Raw genomic sequence first — 16,613 nt, 5'->3', positions numbered from 1 at the left:
ATAAAAATTTAAAAATATTATAACGATAAGATGAAATTAAACGAACGAGTATTGCTATTCATAAGCCCATACACCACACACCAAATTTTTTTTATTTTTTTAAATTTTTTCAAAGTTTTTTTTGAATTTATTATTCTTAAAATAATTAAATTATTCTACTCATAATTCATATACTACACATTTAATAAGAGAATAAAATTAAAAAAATCATAAAAAAGATGGTGTGTGGTGTATGAAGCTTAAGAATAGAATTTTTCTAAACGAAATACTTTCCGAAAATACTCTTCACAAAAATCCACCGTAGGATACATTCTGTTGGATTCGGTGCATCAAGATAGAGATGGTAGAGACAGCGAGCAAGGGACGGCACAATCACGACAAAAATAATCATCATCCAATCGTTTCAATTTCCTAGCATTATTTCTCCATCCATTACAAACTTTACACGGAGAGAGAGAGGGAGAGAGAGGGTCATGGAGTTCATCTCTCTTTACCCCGGTGTTTCTTCTGCAAAACCAAACCAGAAGAGCCATTGTAGTGGCCATCTGCCCACCATACATGCAATGGGTACGTACACACAGACATGATCAAAAATCAATTTGTGCGTGAAGTTCGGTGACTTCATCCGTAAAACTCATTCTTGACCTTCACACGCCTTGGAGGAATGAGTAGAAATGTTTCCCCCAATAAGATTAGAACAACCAAACATCTTCGTTAAAAGCGTTGGGTTATGTTAGAAGGCTTTAGAATCTTAGATTGCTTTTAGATTGCCCGGCCCATATACATCCACTGTGTGTTAGGTTACCATATCCTAGGTACGTACTAAGGTACGCACTGTCTTTTGCTTCGCAGGCTTGGATCTCGCAATAAGAGACCTTTTGGTCCAAAGATTAGATGTAATTACTCCTGCCATGCAACAATAAGCACAAGGCGGCATCATTCCGTCTCTGTTGCTTCTCAGTCTATCCTAACTCTTGATGCACTCAAATACAATGGTCATCCCCATCAAGACTATGGCATCCAAGTTATCTATGTACAGGGTAATTTGCAGATTCTGGCACTCTTTGTTCTTTGGACTTAAGATGCCACATTTGTTACTGATCTATATCTCATCTGGAACAAACTGAATTCAGCACAACATTTGAAGCCAATTTGGAAACAAACCTAATTGACAAATTGTCAGGACCATTTTCATTTTGCAATCAATAGTCTAAGCAATTAAAATCGAATGCCATATTCCAAAGTGTTTACCTTGTGGAAACTTTCTCTGGCACTGACACAATTCAGATTTTTCAAATGGCAAGCTGAATACTAATCAGATAAAATTAAATTAAATTAAAAAAAAAATCGTTTACTAACCAGAAAGCAGCCAAAGTATCAAACCAGCTACGTGACCAATGCATTTTAGGGTATAAAGAACCTCAACTTTTAAATGCCGAAACTCCAGTATAGATGCAAATTGGGTTCAATTAATAATACCACAACAAGCAAGGACTCCCCCCCCTGATAAATAGCTTTGAAATGCTATTTCTTCGTTTGACTGATATACTTGGTAAGAACATAGCAGTCTGGTGGGGTAATGTTTGTATAGTAGTTCTGGATAGTGTCCGTGATTTCAAACCCAAATTTCTTGTAAAAGTTTATGGCATCCTCGTTGTTTGTCTGCACATGCAAGTAAACCTCTGACATGTTTTGCTTGGAGCTGAGATCAAGAACATGGTTCAACAGCTTCGTACCTGCCAAATCCCAGGATTAAGTTGCTACATTTCTAAATAACAAAAAATTTGTCTAAATCATGTGGACAGGAGTTTTTTACACAAAAAGTGATACCAAAAGTATATAACGTCCTAGCTACAAGTATGTGGATTTTTTCTTCTTGATTTCTCAATTTCCACAATTAGTATTGTTTTTTCTTTCTCATTCAAAATGAACAGTTTTAAGACTGTTTTGGGTGGGGGTGCGCCAGGCCCATGCAGTAGTGTAACAATGCATGGGTGACGCTCAAAGGCCCCAGCAGCAAGCTACTGTGGCAGCCTTCCCCCTTTAAAAAACTAATTTAATATCTTGTGGCCCATTTGGACCTCACATCAGATATTAAACTGATAAGAACAGATACTACATAATTAGGATTTCATTTCACAGAACTTTGACTAATCAACAAGTAATGCTATTGTTTCAACCGGTTGCAAAACTTCTGTTAAAAAAAAAAAGGTTGCAAAACTTAGCATTAATATAACATCAGGATTGAATGATTTCAGCAAAAACTTTTCACATCCAAATGAAAGTGGGTACGGTTCGTGGCCAGAGAGAATTTAAAGATTTAAAGTTTTAGATGCCATACGAAGTATGTGGGTTGTTCTTCATATTCGTTTCATAAAATCCACAGCTAGTTTTTGTTTTAGTCTTCTGATCATCAACCGGCGACTCTACTGTTGAACAGGTGGGATACCTAAAGCTCTTGTTACCCCAAGATGGTATACCAATTTAGAGTTAAAAAAAACAAGCACACTAACCAAAAAGAGAAAAATCAATAAGCAATTCTGTGGCTTCTCAAACAATCTCCATACAAAAGTTACATAAAAAGAAAGATAGGTTGCATGCTCACCAATGCCTAATCCACGATATGGTGCTAAGACACCCAATGTCATGATATAAACACGGACAGCCCCACTGTCCTTCTTCTCAAGCCGGCAAGCAATAGAACCAACACAGATATCGCTGTAGTATGCTGAGGAAAAAAAAGGAGTGACACCTTAGGATGACCAATACATTTATCAGCATGGGCCACAAAAATACAGTTTAAAGTTCAATAGTTGGTGTGCGAAACATAGCTATGCATAATATTTTTTGCAGCATGCTTCACCGTACATAATTTCTCCATGCTTTTCTTTTTTTAGAAAAGTTGTGTTTTACTTGTGCCATGCACATTTATCTATATAGTATTCCTTATACACAGATCCTATTGTTAAAAATCCACGTCACCAACCCTAATTTTTTTTTTTTTTTATCAGTCATCGACCCTAATTAGTTGGGACTAAGGCTTCATTGAGTTGAGTTAGTTGTGTTTTTCCTTGCACTTGCACCCACGAAGGATCCATATAAAATTATATTCCACATACATCATATGCAATGTAAATAAATACGTGCTCAAAACACGAGTGGCCCCATAAACTCTTTAATAAAAAAAATGGCCTCATGAACCATTAAACAAAGAACAATAATAGTCTGTATTGGAAATGGAGACATGAGAACACAAATATTGTGTAAGCAACATTCATTTTATGTCTCGGGAATTACTTGACGCTAAAAGTTGTGAATGCAGGAGCCAGGAAAAGAGGTTACAGGAAAGTTGGACCCTGGGTTACCATAAAGCGATGCTACTTCTGAATATCTTGCTACTGAAATATTATTTGCAGCATCGAATAAGTTCCACCAATAATCCATTGTCTCATAAAATTAGAACGGTCTTCATAATCACGTCAGTTCTGTTCCATAATAACCATTTACCATAGTGTACCGAGGAAGATGCATATAATGTAACGATATTTTGCAAATCAAAGGTGCGCTGAAATTTAGGGCTGGGAATTCATAGGTGATCAGGAGGTATGAGATTCTCTGGTGAAAGTTGAGAAATAAATTGGGCTGTCTCAATAATCACTGAAGATCTGTGTCACAGAATAAGTAATCGGCATAGTGCCTCCAATAAAAAGCACATACAATGTTAACACAATCTTTTCAAAACGAAACTTATATGGATCTTGGGTGGTATCAGAGAGAGAGAGAGAGAAGAACAGATTGGACATGAACACACCAAGACAAAATTGGGCATGAACAAATTGGTTTTGATTCTTTTATCTTCATTACTGTAACTCTCTCTGGGATTTGAGCATCTCAAAAAGGATATACAAGGGAATAATTTAAGCCTAAGGTCCAGACGTTCCAAATGCATCACATACAGATCTCAGAATCCATGTTTAAAACTACCAAAAATAAATAAATGATGCTGTGACAAAAAAAAAATAGTCCTCACTGATAATACGGCCTTATTGTTAATACAAGCCATCAATGGCCTTGGCGATAAAATAACAAATTAAACAGATTCTCATTACTCTGTCAAGGTACTTAATTTCACCATAAAAAAACTAGAGCCTATCTTATTATCAACCTACTTGTAAAAAAGTAGGGCCTCCCGGCTACCCCACAGCTTTTCGGCAGCATTGTCCCTTTTTTCAGTTATAGAAAACAGAGACCATTGACCCTTTTCCAACAGTCCGATCTCGAAATCCAAAGCAGTCAGAGAATCCTTTCATAATGTACTGAAGAAGTACAAAAGGGTCCCAAAATAAATTACAACATTCAAAGAATCCAATGAACCATAGCAGAAAACGGGAACAATAGTAACTATTATGAGCCTAACCAAATAAAACCCATCATAGATGTCAAACAGGAAGCAAGGCTCAGTAATTATATTGAAATAATAAGAATTACCAAAGAATCCATAACAACCGCCACTGAGAACAATAGAAACCGCTACGAGCCTAAACCAATAAAACCCGTCGTATATGGACCGAAAAAAGATAATCAAACAAACAAGCCCCTGATAGATATCACGGAATGGAACAAAAAAATCGTCTTCCAGGACATAAAATAATCCAAATGAAGAAAATCTGAAGAACACAGATAGGGTAATAAGCTAGAGCCAGATGCCAAAAAAGACGAACCTAGCTTGGTGAACTCGCCCGAAGCAAGGGCATCGGCATAGTACTTGTCATTGTAGCGGACAGGGAAGAGAACCGTGTTGAGCTTCTTCAGCTGCATCAAGTTCTTGTCCCTCACTCCGTCCAGCGATATTGGCACGGCACGCCCAGCTCCCATGTCTTTTTCTACAGAAATCTGCACTCTATTTCTTTGCTTGTTTGGGGCTCAGAGGAATTATAGTGGAAATACGAAGGCTTTAGCAGAGAAACTGAGAGGTAGGGGCCAGAGGGGAAAGGACGGGAAGTGGAGGATTGGGGTTTTTGTAACAGAGACTTCCTGGCGGTGATTACTTGATTCCCTCGGCCTTGTTACTTGTAGGTTCTGTTTCGTTGCGCGGAAATTCTGACTCCTGAGGGACGTTGGGCCCCCCGAGTTGGGTTAAGTTTTCGGTTTTCTAATTTCCAGTTCCAAAAATGAGCCCAAATAGTTTATCGCACAGCTCCAACCCTCTTATTTCAATCAACACTATGGCATTGTTTGTTTTTATAGATGAAATAAAATTAAATAAATTAAATATTAAATTAAATTAAATATTATTAAAATATATTTTTTAATATTAATTTTATTTTAAAATTTAAAAATTTTGTATTATTTATTATATTTTATTTATAAATTTAAAAAAATTATAACGATGTGATGAAAAATTTTAAAAAAATGAAAGAAACCTATCATTTTTTTACACACCATCCAGTGTCGTATTATTAAAAAAATTATTTTTTATTTTTATTTTTATACCAATAATTTGATATCACATTTAAAGAAAATGAAATAATGATATTTAAAATGATAATAAATAAAATATTTTATCAATTAATCAGGAAAAAGCTGTTTTATCTCTAATCAAATGAGTATATTGTAGTTTAAATAATGTTGTATTTGAATGTTTGAATTTACTTAAAACATGGCTTGAAAAATTGTTCGATTCAACTCGATTTAGTCAATTCAATTTGATTATCGAAAATTATACCCATTTTATTACATTTTTGTAATCGCTCAAATAATCAATTCAATTAACCGATTCAAATTGATTATAATCAATGATTTAGGTAGATTTTTTTTTAGTAATATTATACATTACGCTCTTATTTTATTTTCATTTCATTATAAAAGATGTGACATATTTATCATCATTAGATTATAAATAATCATCTAATAAAGGTTATTCTAATGATGATAAATGTGACACATGATCTTATACAATAGAATGAAAGTGGGATAGGGTGTGGTGTATATAATTTTTCATTTATTTCTTATGGATTGTGTATCAAAATGATTTTTTTCTATTATTCACAACTGTTCTCGTATTCGCATACTACTTTACTACTATTATCTATTAACACAAACTATTTATTTACTATTCATAAACTATTTCACTACTATTTACAGATGATTTGAGAGACTCTTAACATCTAAACGAAGTCTAAAGCCTAGTTTGAATACAGAAACACTCTTAACCAATCTTATCTCATCATTACAATTTTATCAAATTTTCATATAAAATATAATAAACAATTCAACTTTTTCAAATCTTAAAATAATAATAATAATATTAAAAAATAATATTATAATAATATTTTATTCAACTCATCTAAAACAATCTCATTTCATCCCATCTCACTATCAAAATGAGCTCTAAAACTTCCCATTTCAATCTCAAATCCAATTTGGATTTTTTTTTACAAGTAAATTGTGTTAAATTGAATAGGTGGAGTGTCTCGAACAAATGCTCTATTGTAATGTTTGTAGCAATTTTTAAAGAGTAATATTGGGGATAAATTTTACAAAAAATCTACTCAACCTCTTACTATTCACACAACCTCCACACTCCACATTATTTTTAATTTTTATTATTTTTTTCTTTTATTAAATATTTATTATATGAATAATGAATAAAAAATTTAAAATAATTTAAAAAGAATAAACTCAAAAAAAAATTTAAAAAAAATATTAAAAATTTAAAAAATTTAAAAAAGTGTGGAGTGTGGAGTGTGGTGGAGGTTGTATAGCAAAACTCTTTTATAAAAAAACCTGCTCAGAATTTATACATATATAACTTCTAATACTCACGTTTCTTTTAAATAAACAAATAATCGGGGCTATTTTACTTTACAACATAGATTTTTCTAGTCGTGACTGAGTAGGATCGAGACCGAAGACGGAAATAAAATCACAAAAATGCCTAATCAACAAGCGCGTGAAAGATCAGAATTCAGATGAGCGAGAAGGAAAAACCAAAGGCAGTGGTGGTGGGAGGGAGCATAGCGGGTGTGGCATGCGCCCACTCGCTGATTACGGCTGGTTGGGAAGTTGTTGTGCTTGAGAAATCGAGCATCACATCCACGACTGGGAGCCCGACTGGTGCTGGACTCGGACTCGACCCTCTGGCTCAGCGACTCGTTCAGTCCTGGCTTGGACGACCACACCTTCTCCACAACTCCACCTTGCCCCTCACAGTCGATCTGGTTCAACCATACCAAACTATCTCTCTCTCTCTCTCTCTGGTTTTTTCGTTTCCAATTTGGTTTCGAATGTTATTTTTCCCGCATCTTATGGATTTTTGTTCGTTCGAACAGAACCAAGCAACTGATAGCGAGAAGAAGGTCAGCTGGACGCTGGCAAGAGACGAGAATTTGAAGTTCAGAGCAGCACTGTGGGCTGATCTCCATGCCCTTCTTTACAATTTATTGCCCTCAAACATATTTTTCTGGGGTCACCTTTTCCTTTCCTTTTGTACTTCTCATGACAAGAAATCTGTTAAGATTAAGGCCAAGGTTCTACAGACCGATGAAATAATCGAAATAGCGGCGAATTTGCTGGTTGCAGCAGATGGGTGTCTCTCGTCTATTCGCCAGCATTTTCTTCCTGATTTTAAATTGAGGTTTGTAACTAAGAATAAACCAGAATTTACATATTTACTTTCTTTTTTTTCTTTTTTCTTTTTTTCGCCATTGGGATTTGAAGTTATTCCTGAAATTTTCCTCGATAGGTATTCGGGTTATTGTGCGTGGAGAGGAGTACTTGATTTCTCAGGAAAAGATAATTCGGAAACCGTAACGGGGATCCGCAGGGCATACCCTGAACTGGGGAAATGCTTGTACTTCGACTTAGGTTCTTGCACTCACGGTGTGCTTTATGAGCTTCAGAACAGAAGGCTCAATTGGATTTGGTATGTCAACCAAGCCGAGCCCGAACTGCAGGTGATTGCTTACTCTCACCCCATATATTACATCCTATTCTAAACTTGTTGCAAATTTGCTTTGGAATTTACTGATAAGAATTTGACTGCTATGGATTATGTTGAAGTAAAGCACTGTCTAGACTTTAGAACGTTGCCTGTATGTTAGTGGCCTCGTAAGGATTAGAGGGATACGAGCTGAAAAAGTAAGGAAGGTTAACATTCATCGGTAAGGCCATGTAGACAGTTGGGTGCAGATAGGACACATGGTTTAAAAAGTTGTTAACATGGGTGTTCATTCCATGACATAGCAGCTTGATAGCTAATAACCCGATAAATAAATAAGTTTGATCCATCATGTCAAAAATGGAAAGTATCTATTGATTTGGAACTTTCTGGTGCTGTCAAATAGAGCTGATAGTTATTCATTGTAAATAAAATATAGAGAAACTCAGTAACCATGAAAGTAAGCAGTGAGATGGTCCACAAGATGCATCAAGAAGCAGAGAAGGTTTGGGTTCCTGAGTTGGTCGGAGTCATGAAAGAAACAAAGGACCCCTTCTTAAATTTCATATATGATAGTGATCCCTTGGAACAAATCTTTTGGGACAATGTGGTTTTAGTTGGAGACGCGGCTCACCCAACCACTCCTCATGGCCTGAGAAGCACAAACATGTCAATATTGGATGCAGCAGTTTTGGGAAAATGCCTCACTAAGTGGGGAGCAGAAAATTTACAGTCAGCTCTAAGAGAATATCAGTCGATTCGGCTTCCAGTTGTTTCCAAGCAAGTTCTGCATGCTAGGCGAATGGGCCGCATAAAACAAGGTTTGTTTCTTCCTGATCGCGAGCCTTTTGATCCAAAGACTGCTACACCAGAGGATTGTCAAGATCTACAACAGCAGAATATGCCCTTCTTTAACGATGTTCCCATGATACTAATGTGATATTTTTCTCTGTTTACTTGCCCAAAAGTGGCGTATTCTCTCTGCCACTAAAAAGAACCGAGGGTTATTTTCCTTTCAAGTTTTCACTCATCCTTTGTCATGTCAGCTTTAGTCATAGTAAGATCCTTACAATAACAGCACTATTTATTGACCAAACAGAAAACCCTATTTTGGATTAACTACCATATCGGTTTATTCTGATATGCTCCTATGTTCGGATGGAATACCTATCTCCACTGTCATCTGTTAGGCTACGTTTGGATTATAAAATACTTTCAACTCATCTCAACTCATTATTATAATTTTTTCAAATTCCAACACAAAATATAATAAACAATTCAATTTTTTCAAATCTCAAAATAATAATAATATTAAAAAATAATATTCTAACAATATTTTATCATCTCAACTCAACTTAACTCAACTCATTTCAACGTCCAAACTCACCCTTAATCACGAGGGCACCGTCTTTTGTTAAATGCTTCAATGCTCTAAGTTGCTATGACTTGGTATTTCATGAACTGGTGGAGTTAATAGGTTTCAGTGCATAGATGTATTAAGTTTTTTTTGTTTTGGTTTTAAGTTATTTTCTTCCTCCAGGAGATAAGAATTTGGAAATGAGAAAAGATATTTGTAATTATAAATTATGCAATCGTCGCGTAATCGTTTTGAAAAAAATAAATAAAATATTAGATTCACATGAAAAAAATTAATTTTTTAATAATAAATTTTACTCTTTTTTAAAATAATTATGTGACGTTTACGCACTTTAAAGTTATATATAGAATTACTCATCGAACTCTTAACTACATATCATTCCTTTTTCCTTTAAATTTCAAAAACTCGTCAAAAAATAAAATTTCGAGGTATTTTTGTAAGATAAATTATGAACAAATCAAATTTGCCCGCTCCTCCAAATATTCTCTTTTAACAATTTTGCCCACCCCGTCCCCAGAAAATAAAAATAATAATAAAAATGTCGGGTTCCGCCTGTATTGATGAGATTTCTTCTCCTTTGTCTTGGCGTATACACTTCTCTTATCGGATGTGGGCGCCATTGTACAATTTATTGAAGAGCCAGCCAATATAATGCTCTTTCTCCCCTCCTTCCTCAAGATGCATCTTTCTGGCCGAAAAGAATAAGTAATTTTGTATGTATATGATATATCAAGCCCATTAGTTTTATTTATTTATTTATTTATTTATTTATTCCAAGTAGAACAGCCATAAACTCTACACCATCTTTTGCTATTTATTTGTTCAAGTTGAAGAGGACAACATAATTGCTGGCACTCAAATTTTGAGTTTTATTCTTTGTTCCCTCAATACTAATTATTCCTTAGACATGAACTAATTATGTCTAATAAGTAAAACATTATTTCCGGTGTTCTTGCAAACAAAATTTCTATAAACGATGCCGTTTGCAAGAACACCGAAAAGGCCGAACTAAAAAGAGAAAAATATAATACTACTCGAAACAAGAGAGTGGATCGAGAAAGTCGATTGATAAGTATAAATCAATTTTTTATTTTTTTATTTTATTTTTAACCATTTTTTTAAAAAAATTAATTCACTAATAATTACTTTCTCAATCCAAGATCGGTCACAACTCTCGTTCAAAAAGCATTTTCCAAGTGGAAAAATGAATAAAGAGCGAAAAATAATTCACTCGTGTGCAAAAACATAAATACGTGCGATATCCAGGTTCGTCCTCCGCCATAACATCTTTCTATCGGGGCAACGAAGGGTCAATTACATTAGGATCTCCTAATCCAGTACAAAGAACCCTCGTAGCGCAACCAACACCAGATCGGACAGAGAAGAGAAAGAACCATGTCAGTCTCACCAGCAATGGCGGGAAATCCGACCACTTGGGCTCATGCCCTCGTAAAGATCTCGCCATACACCTTCTCCGCCATCGGTATCGCCATTGCCATAGGCGTTTCCGTCCTCGGCGCCGCCTGGTACTACTAATCTTTCTGAATGCTTGTAATCTATGATTTTTCCCTTCAATTTCTGATTTCTGGAAAACTATCTGTAAATACTTGGATTTGTTAGGGGTATTTATATCACCGGAAGCAGTTTGATCGGTGCGGCAATCAAAGCTCCCCGAATTACTTCCAAGAATCTAATTAGGTAGCATAGCCGATGCCTTTCTCTTTTCATTTTAGTTTTTCGGAATGGTTATGCTGTTCTCTGAATTGATAAATTTACCTTGCAATTGACTCAGAATACTTGGATGACTGTCTCTAGAGTTGAATGCAAAATATTTGTCGTAGAAATTTCGGAATTTATTTTTGTTACATTCAAGTTTACGGTTGTTTACAAAGTGGTATTGTATTACTGGCTACCTATCTAGTAGATGTCCATTTCAGCTTTTAATTTTCGGTAAAATCGGATCTAAACTTGATTATTATTAGTTGGGTAATTTTGTTATCCATTATTGCAAGTTCCTTTACTCTCCTCTGATGAATTCAATACCGCTTTTCTTTCTGTATAATTAGGACACCCTTCCCTATTTGAAGCGTTCTATTTCCTTGGACTTTCTCTCCGGTGCTCAGAGCCTCAGAGTTAAGTAAACTGTCCAAAACCGTAGATGTCCCGAATCCAGATTAATGCTTTTTTATTGAACTTAGACGCATCGTATATATTTTCTTTTAAGCAGTTATTTTTGCATGTTTCCGAAAAATCCTTATTTTGTGGTGGATTCAGTTTTCCAATCTGGCAAACTTCATAATAGAACCAGCTGAGAAATTGGGAAATCCTCTGGGCAAACAGGATGAATGATTAAATATGACATAAAAAATTAAGAAGACTTGGGATAGATACGATGAGAATGATGTTATCTCTCTCTTATCCACGGGAGTGTTTTCTTGGGGGTTTAGCATGCATGATAATCTTTAAGCCTAAGAGGTTGAGTGCTCCATATCGTCAAAGTTATTGTTGTACCTTAAGTTTTAGTAAAGCTCTCTTAGCAATCCTTGTAATGTTTAATGGTTCTAGTTAAGACTTCTAAAGCACATATACTAATTGTATGACCTCTGATGATGTCTCCGATATGGTCACTTGATCAGTTACTTACTAAGTATTGATGGCTACAATTCTTTGGTTATTTCAGTGTCATCTTTTGTGAAGCTGTTGCTATATATGGTGTTATCGTGGCAATTATTCTACAAACAAAATTAGAAAGTGTTCCAGCATCACAGATTTATGCACCCGAGTCTCTTAGAGCAGGATATGCAATCTTCGCGTCTGGGATTATCGTGGGCTTTGCAAACCTTGTCTGCGGGTTAATATCTCCTGTCTTTTACTCTTGCATTTTCCAATGGAATCCTCATAATTAACACATTTGGGGCTTTGTCTTACATTAATTTCGATCCTTCTTTGGAAACAGGGTATGTGTGGGAATCATTGGTAGCAGTTGCGCGTTGTCTGATGCTCAAAACTCCTCTCTTTTTGTGAAGATTCTTGTGATCGAAATCTTTGGTAGTGCACTTGGGTTATTTGGAGTGATTGTGGGAATTATTATGTCAGCTCAAGCATCATGGCCAGCAAAAACAGTGTAATTTTGCCGTTCTCAATGTCTTGTGCATGGTAAACCGACTCTGTTTCTTGCTTTCAGTCGTTGCTAATTGGGATATTAAAATTGGTGTGGAGATAGATTATCCCTTATTTCAATCTTGGTTTGTATTTTCTGTAGATGGATATGAAATTGACGGCATGTTAAAATTGGTCTTGAGCTACATGTGCCCTTGTTCCTTAGGCTGTATTCCAGCCAAAGAAATAAATAAAAGATCTTCGGCTGCATTTGCTTTGGTGCGAGGTTAAATCTTGGAATAGAAGCCTTTCCATTCCACCAAAGATAATTCCCAGATTGTGAAGGCTTCAATTTTTTAAGGCGTGAATCAAGATTTTGTGAATTTTGTTCCACCTTGTATTGGATTAGGTTCTGTGCTAACTGCTAGAGGACCAAAAACGCGTCCATCGTTCCTTAAGGCCTAACTACCGAATTACATCTCTGCCTCTTGGGTTCACGTCTTTCGTCATAGTTTGGGCTTGGAGGATTAAAACCACCCCAGTGACCCTGCTCATAAACAACCCTCTGAGTGCTAGGAAACGCGAACTGAAAACCCGGCAACTTCACGGATCATGTCCACCTCATTTTCCTCAAAAACAACGCAAAAGGGTCATGTTTTCTGGTACCCACACAAAAGGACTCTTCACCCCCACATCTCTCGCTACAAAACTTCACTGAAAAACAAACCAAAACCCCACCAGAGTCCACTAAAAGATGGCCGAGATCACACACGCTTGCAAATAATGCACTGTGGTCAGCACCAAACCAATCCAACCCGGAACATGCTACCCACTTATCGGTCCTGGATCGCCGGATGGAGAAAGACCACCTTATGATAGTGTACCACTACAAATGGGAAGAATGAGTGGGAAGATTAGCATTTCCTTAAGAGAAATATTTTAAGTCACGAAGAAATTTTATAAAATAAACTCATAAACTAACATGATTTTATATTATATATTAGATTATAAAATTATTTTTATTGTAAAATAAATATAATATATAGTATGAAATCATGTAAGTTTGTGAGATTATTTTTATAAATTTTTTTTTTTTTTTTATAGTTGCAGCACTTCTCATGTTTATTTGAGGAATATAGATTGAGAAATGATTTTTACAAGTCTCAAATAGACGAGTCTCATACAAACCCTTGTAAAAAAGGTGGACTACACTTTAAAAAAATGTAAAAAATCTATTCTTTATTAGTGAGATCTACTTTTTATAAAGGACTTATATAAATCTTGTCTATTTAAATTTTGTACCTAACATTACTATTTATAATAATAAATGGTAGGAAACACTGATCCATCTAATACAGCTTTCAATAAGTTGCAAATAAAAAACTAAACACAAATCGTCATTCTATACAGAACGAGGTGAAGACAATTTTGGTCAGTTTAACCATATTTTAAAGCAATCAACCAAGGAAAGTACCTTCCCTAAGGTTGCATTCATCCGTTGTTGTTGTGATATAAGCATCATGTCGTGGACACGCACATGCAACTACGAAAGCTAGCTATGAAAGTCGAAAGCAGCATCTTTGACATGGGATCAGTGTTGTTGTTTTATAGCAAGATGGCAATGGTACATTGACTCCAGCAAATTAAAACAAAAAGCAGAAGCATGTAAAACCTTTAGACCAACGAGCTTAACAAACATTAAAAAAGCCTTTACTTTGACCCCCTACAAACAAAATTAAATAACAAGGAAAAATCCCTTTCGTCAGTGATATAATATATATATATATATATATGACATCAGCACTCAGAGAGAGAGAGAGAGAGAGAGAGAGAGAGAGAGAGACATTTTGCCTGCATTTGGCTTTATGCATTTGTTTGGTTTAATGCCCACAAGAAAGTAACATGTCTAAGCGAATATGACATCATATAAGGGTGGGAATAGGAATACAGGGACCGGACTTACTACGTTCCAACCATCAAATTAATTTGAATGTTGTGCTTCTGTTATGGTATCGACAGCCATCTTACAACCGAAACTTCTTCCTCCACCAATACACACACACTACACTTGAAACTGTCCCACAGGCTACAGTTGATTAATGTCTCTTCCCAGTACATCCAATTAAATCCAATCTTTAAATTGAGTAAATAAATTCCTTTTCATAGGCCACATACAATGGATCGATTTTTATAAAGCCGGCTATCTTCTTCTATCCCAATTAGTTGTTACACAGGGACCGGACTAGTTCCAACCATTCTCATCCGATATTGTCTTATATCGAAGATAATATTATCTTTTTTTTGAGTTGTTTACGCAAACCTCCCACTTGGATGCATGTATCCTAAATAGCTGTGAACAAATATTAAATATTCTGATAAAAAGAAAAAAAAAAATCAAATTTGTTGACTGTGTGCCGACGTCGGATCTTCTCCGGATACATGGGGATTGTATACACATGGGAAGTATATGATCGTAGATCCAACTGATTAATGTTCATTACTTTTTTAATGATCTTTTGGGTCTCCTTCCATCAGCATTATTCTGATCATGTCTATCTAAAGACATGGATGGATGGCTTTGGGCTACTAACTTGTACCTTAATCCGAATCAAACAAAAAATAAAATAAAATAAAAACTTGTACCTTAATCATTCTTGGGTATAACTAAAGTTGTAATGCCGGTCTATTATTAAGAGCTAATTACATGTTGATGTGATATTTGTAATGTGCAAGGGCTGTATATATTTGAAAAAAGTGAGTAATTTTTGTTATTAGTTAAATATTATGGGGTTAGATCTCGGTATTATATGGAGTTGGTATTATCGTCTGATTTTGTATCATTTATGGGTCAGAAATCAGAATAGATACGGACCGTTGCATATGAAGTTTTGACTTCAAGGGTTGATCTCGATCGTCTGATTCTACATACCTAATATTCCATGCAGTGGCTCCTTGATTTAGCAATACACTTTTTTTTTTGGCCCTAGATTATTAACTGTTAAATATTTAAATAATGTTTTTTACTAAAAATTATCTTCCTTATATTATAGTGCAATGAGCATCTCAAGATTTTTGTGAATTTTATAAGGTTTAATTAATAACTTTATTAATTTCAAAAGAAAAAAGACGTATCATTTCATGAGATAAAATCAGTTTTATGTAAATAAAATTGATAATGTCTATTTCATTAAGATATAAAATAAACAATAAAATCTATCTATTTTCAGTAATTTAAGTTGTTAGGATAAGTAGTAATTTTCACATGGTATCAGAATAGAGGTCATGAATTCGAATCCTAATTCTACACTCTATCATATTTAATTAAATATTTCTCATATTGGTTAATCTATTGATGGAGAGTTGACTTACACGTGATGAGAATGTTAAGATATAAAATAAATAAGAAAATCTATATATTCTTATCAATTTAAGCTTTCAAGATAATTGATGATTTCACATATTTATAGTAAAACAGGAAATAATTTGATCAACATTCTACATTAGTTAAATATACCGGTAACAAGCTTTTGCAAGTAACCTTAAATCATAATTAATTTAATCTAATTTGATTTTGCCATGCATGTTTTGTTTGTAACTCAATGAACAATGATTTACAAATTAATTTGGGAAAAAATAATGACCGGAGATCAAGGTAATGAAGGTACGTACTGGCAAGTGCTATATATAAGATCGAAGAGATTATTATTATCTTTATTTTTCATTCTATTTCCCGACAGTATCTTTCCTTTTGCTTATCCGTCGATCATTCAAAATAAAATATACACTTAAGTCGGCACTTGGGTTTTTTATTACTTAATTGTTCTTGGACAGCTCAAAATAGCATTACTTATAATCAATTACTCTGTGTAGCATTGTATTATGGAAATTTGAATCCAAAGGGAAGTGGAAAGTTCAAAAATATTTTAGATTGTTTTTCACAAATAATAATATTATTAATTATATTATTAACTATCAGCTTTTAATCATGACATGACGATGCCATATCAAATAAACAAAAAAATACGAACTTTTTATTAATTTCTATTTATCAAACAACAATTGGATAATGAAAATTTCTTTAATCATAAGGATATTTCGTAAAAATAAATTGATAAATTGACGTGATTTGATACGGTATGTTATAGTATAAAATTATTTTTATTATAAAGTAAATTTAATATATTATTCTTATTTTAG

General features: G+C 34.5%; 3 protein-coding genes and 1 pseudogene across 3 annotated transcripts; 2 read left to right on the top strand and 2 right to left on the bottom strand.

The window, feature by feature from the left end:
- Window positions 1-1,312: 1,312 nt before the first annotated feature.
- Window positions 1,313-5,068, bottom strand: LOC109001803 (probable N-acetyltransferase san). Its single transcript, XM_018979233.2, has 3 exons — window positions 4,722-5,068; window positions 2,606-2,728; window positions 1,313-1,736 (listed from the first exon to the last, which is right to left on the bottom strand). Exons 1-3 carry the CDS (start codon window positions 4,873-4,875, stop codon window positions 1,525-1,527), a joined length of 489 nt encoding a protein of 162 aa, XP_018834778.1. The 5' UTR covers window positions 4,876-5,068; the 3' UTR covers window positions 1,313-1,524.
- LOC118343874 lies at window positions 1,953-2,171 on the bottom strand (annotated as a pseudogene).
- Window positions 5,069-6,871: 1,803 nt separating the features above from the next.
- Window positions 6,872-9,058, top strand: LOC109001799 (6-hydroxynicotinate 3-monooxygenase). Its single transcript, XM_018979226.2, has 4 exons — window positions 6,872-7,220; window positions 7,332-7,636; window positions 7,745-7,955; window positions 8,379-9,058. The coding sequence occupies exons 1-4, from the start codon at window positions 6,972-6,974 to the stop codon at window positions 8,877-8,879; spliced, it is 1,266 nt and encodes a 421-aa protein (XP_018834771.1). The 5' UTR covers window positions 6,872-6,971; the 3' UTR covers window positions 8,880-9,058.
- Window positions 9,059-10,555: 1,497 nt separating this feature from the next.
- On the top strand, window positions 10,556-12,799 carry LOC109001798 (V-type proton ATPase subunit c''2-like). The gene is made up of 5 exons (XM_018979224.2): window positions 10,556-10,843; window positions 10,938-11,015; window positions 11,998-12,168; window positions 12,274-12,473; window positions 12,580-12,799. The coding sequence occupies exons 1-4, from the start codon at window positions 10,713-10,715 to the stop codon at window positions 12,443-12,445; spliced, it is 552 nt and encodes a 183-aa protein (XP_018834769.1). The 5' UTR covers window positions 10,556-10,712; the 3' UTR covers window positions 12,446-12,473; window positions 12,580-12,799.
- Window positions 12,800-16,613: the final 3,814 nt, after the last annotated feature.

Source organism: Juglans regia, chromosome 11 (genome assembly GCF_001411555.2).
Source record: "Juglans regia cultivar Chandler chromosome 11, Walnut 2.0, whole genome shotgun sequence".
NCBI classification, from domain to species: Eukaryota; Viridiplantae; Streptophyta; class Magnoliopsida; order Fagales; family Juglandaceae; genus Juglans; species Juglans regia.
Note: the sequence above shows the minus strand (reverse complement) of the source record. Positions and strands in the feature narration are given on the sequence as shown.

What these genes read in the sequence shown, in the direction of transcription:
- LOC109001799 (XM_018979226.2), top strand. Translation starts at nt 6,972, where the DNA reads ATGAGCGAGAAGGAAAAACCAAAGGCAGTGGTGGTGGGAGGGAGCATA. An exon ending in TGCCCCTCACAGTCGATCTG is followed by an intron (nt 7,221 to 7,331) that starts GTTCAACCATAC and finishes TCGTTCGAACAG; the next exon opens with AACCAAGCAACTGATAGCGA. An exon ending in CTTCCTGATTTTAAATTGAG is followed by an intron (nt 7,637 to 7,744) that starts GTTTGTAACTAA and finishes TTTCCTCGATAG; the next exon opens with GTATTCGGGTTATTGTGCGT.
- LOC109001803 (XM_018979233.2), bottom strand. Translation starts at nt 4,875, where the DNA reads ATGGGAGCTGGGCGTGCCGTGCCAATATCGCTGGACGGAGTGAGGGAC. An exon ending in GGGCGAGTTCACCAAGCTAG is followed by an intron (nt 2,729 to 4,721) that starts GTTCGTCTTTTT and finishes TTTTTTCCTCAG; the next exon opens with CATACTACAGCGATATCTGT. An exon ending in ATATCGTGGATTAGGCATTG is followed by an intron (nt 1,737 to 2,605) that starts GTGAGCATGCAA and finishes GGGATTTGGCAG; the next exon opens with GTACGAAGCTGTTGAACCAT.
- LOC109001798 (XM_018979224.2), top strand. Translation starts at nt 10,713, where the DNA reads ATGTCAGTCTCACCAGCAATGGCGGGAAATCCGACCACTTGGGCTCAT. An exon ending in TCCGTCCTCGGCGCCGCCTG is followed by an intron (nt 10,844 to 10,937) that starts GTACTACTAATC and finishes TGGATTTGTTAG; the next exon opens with GGGTATTTATATCACCGGAA. An exon ending in TTTGCAAACCTTGTCTGCGG is followed by an intron (nt 12,169 to 12,273) that starts GTTAATATCTCC and finishes CTTTGGAAACAG; the next exon opens with GGTATGTGTGGGAATCATTG.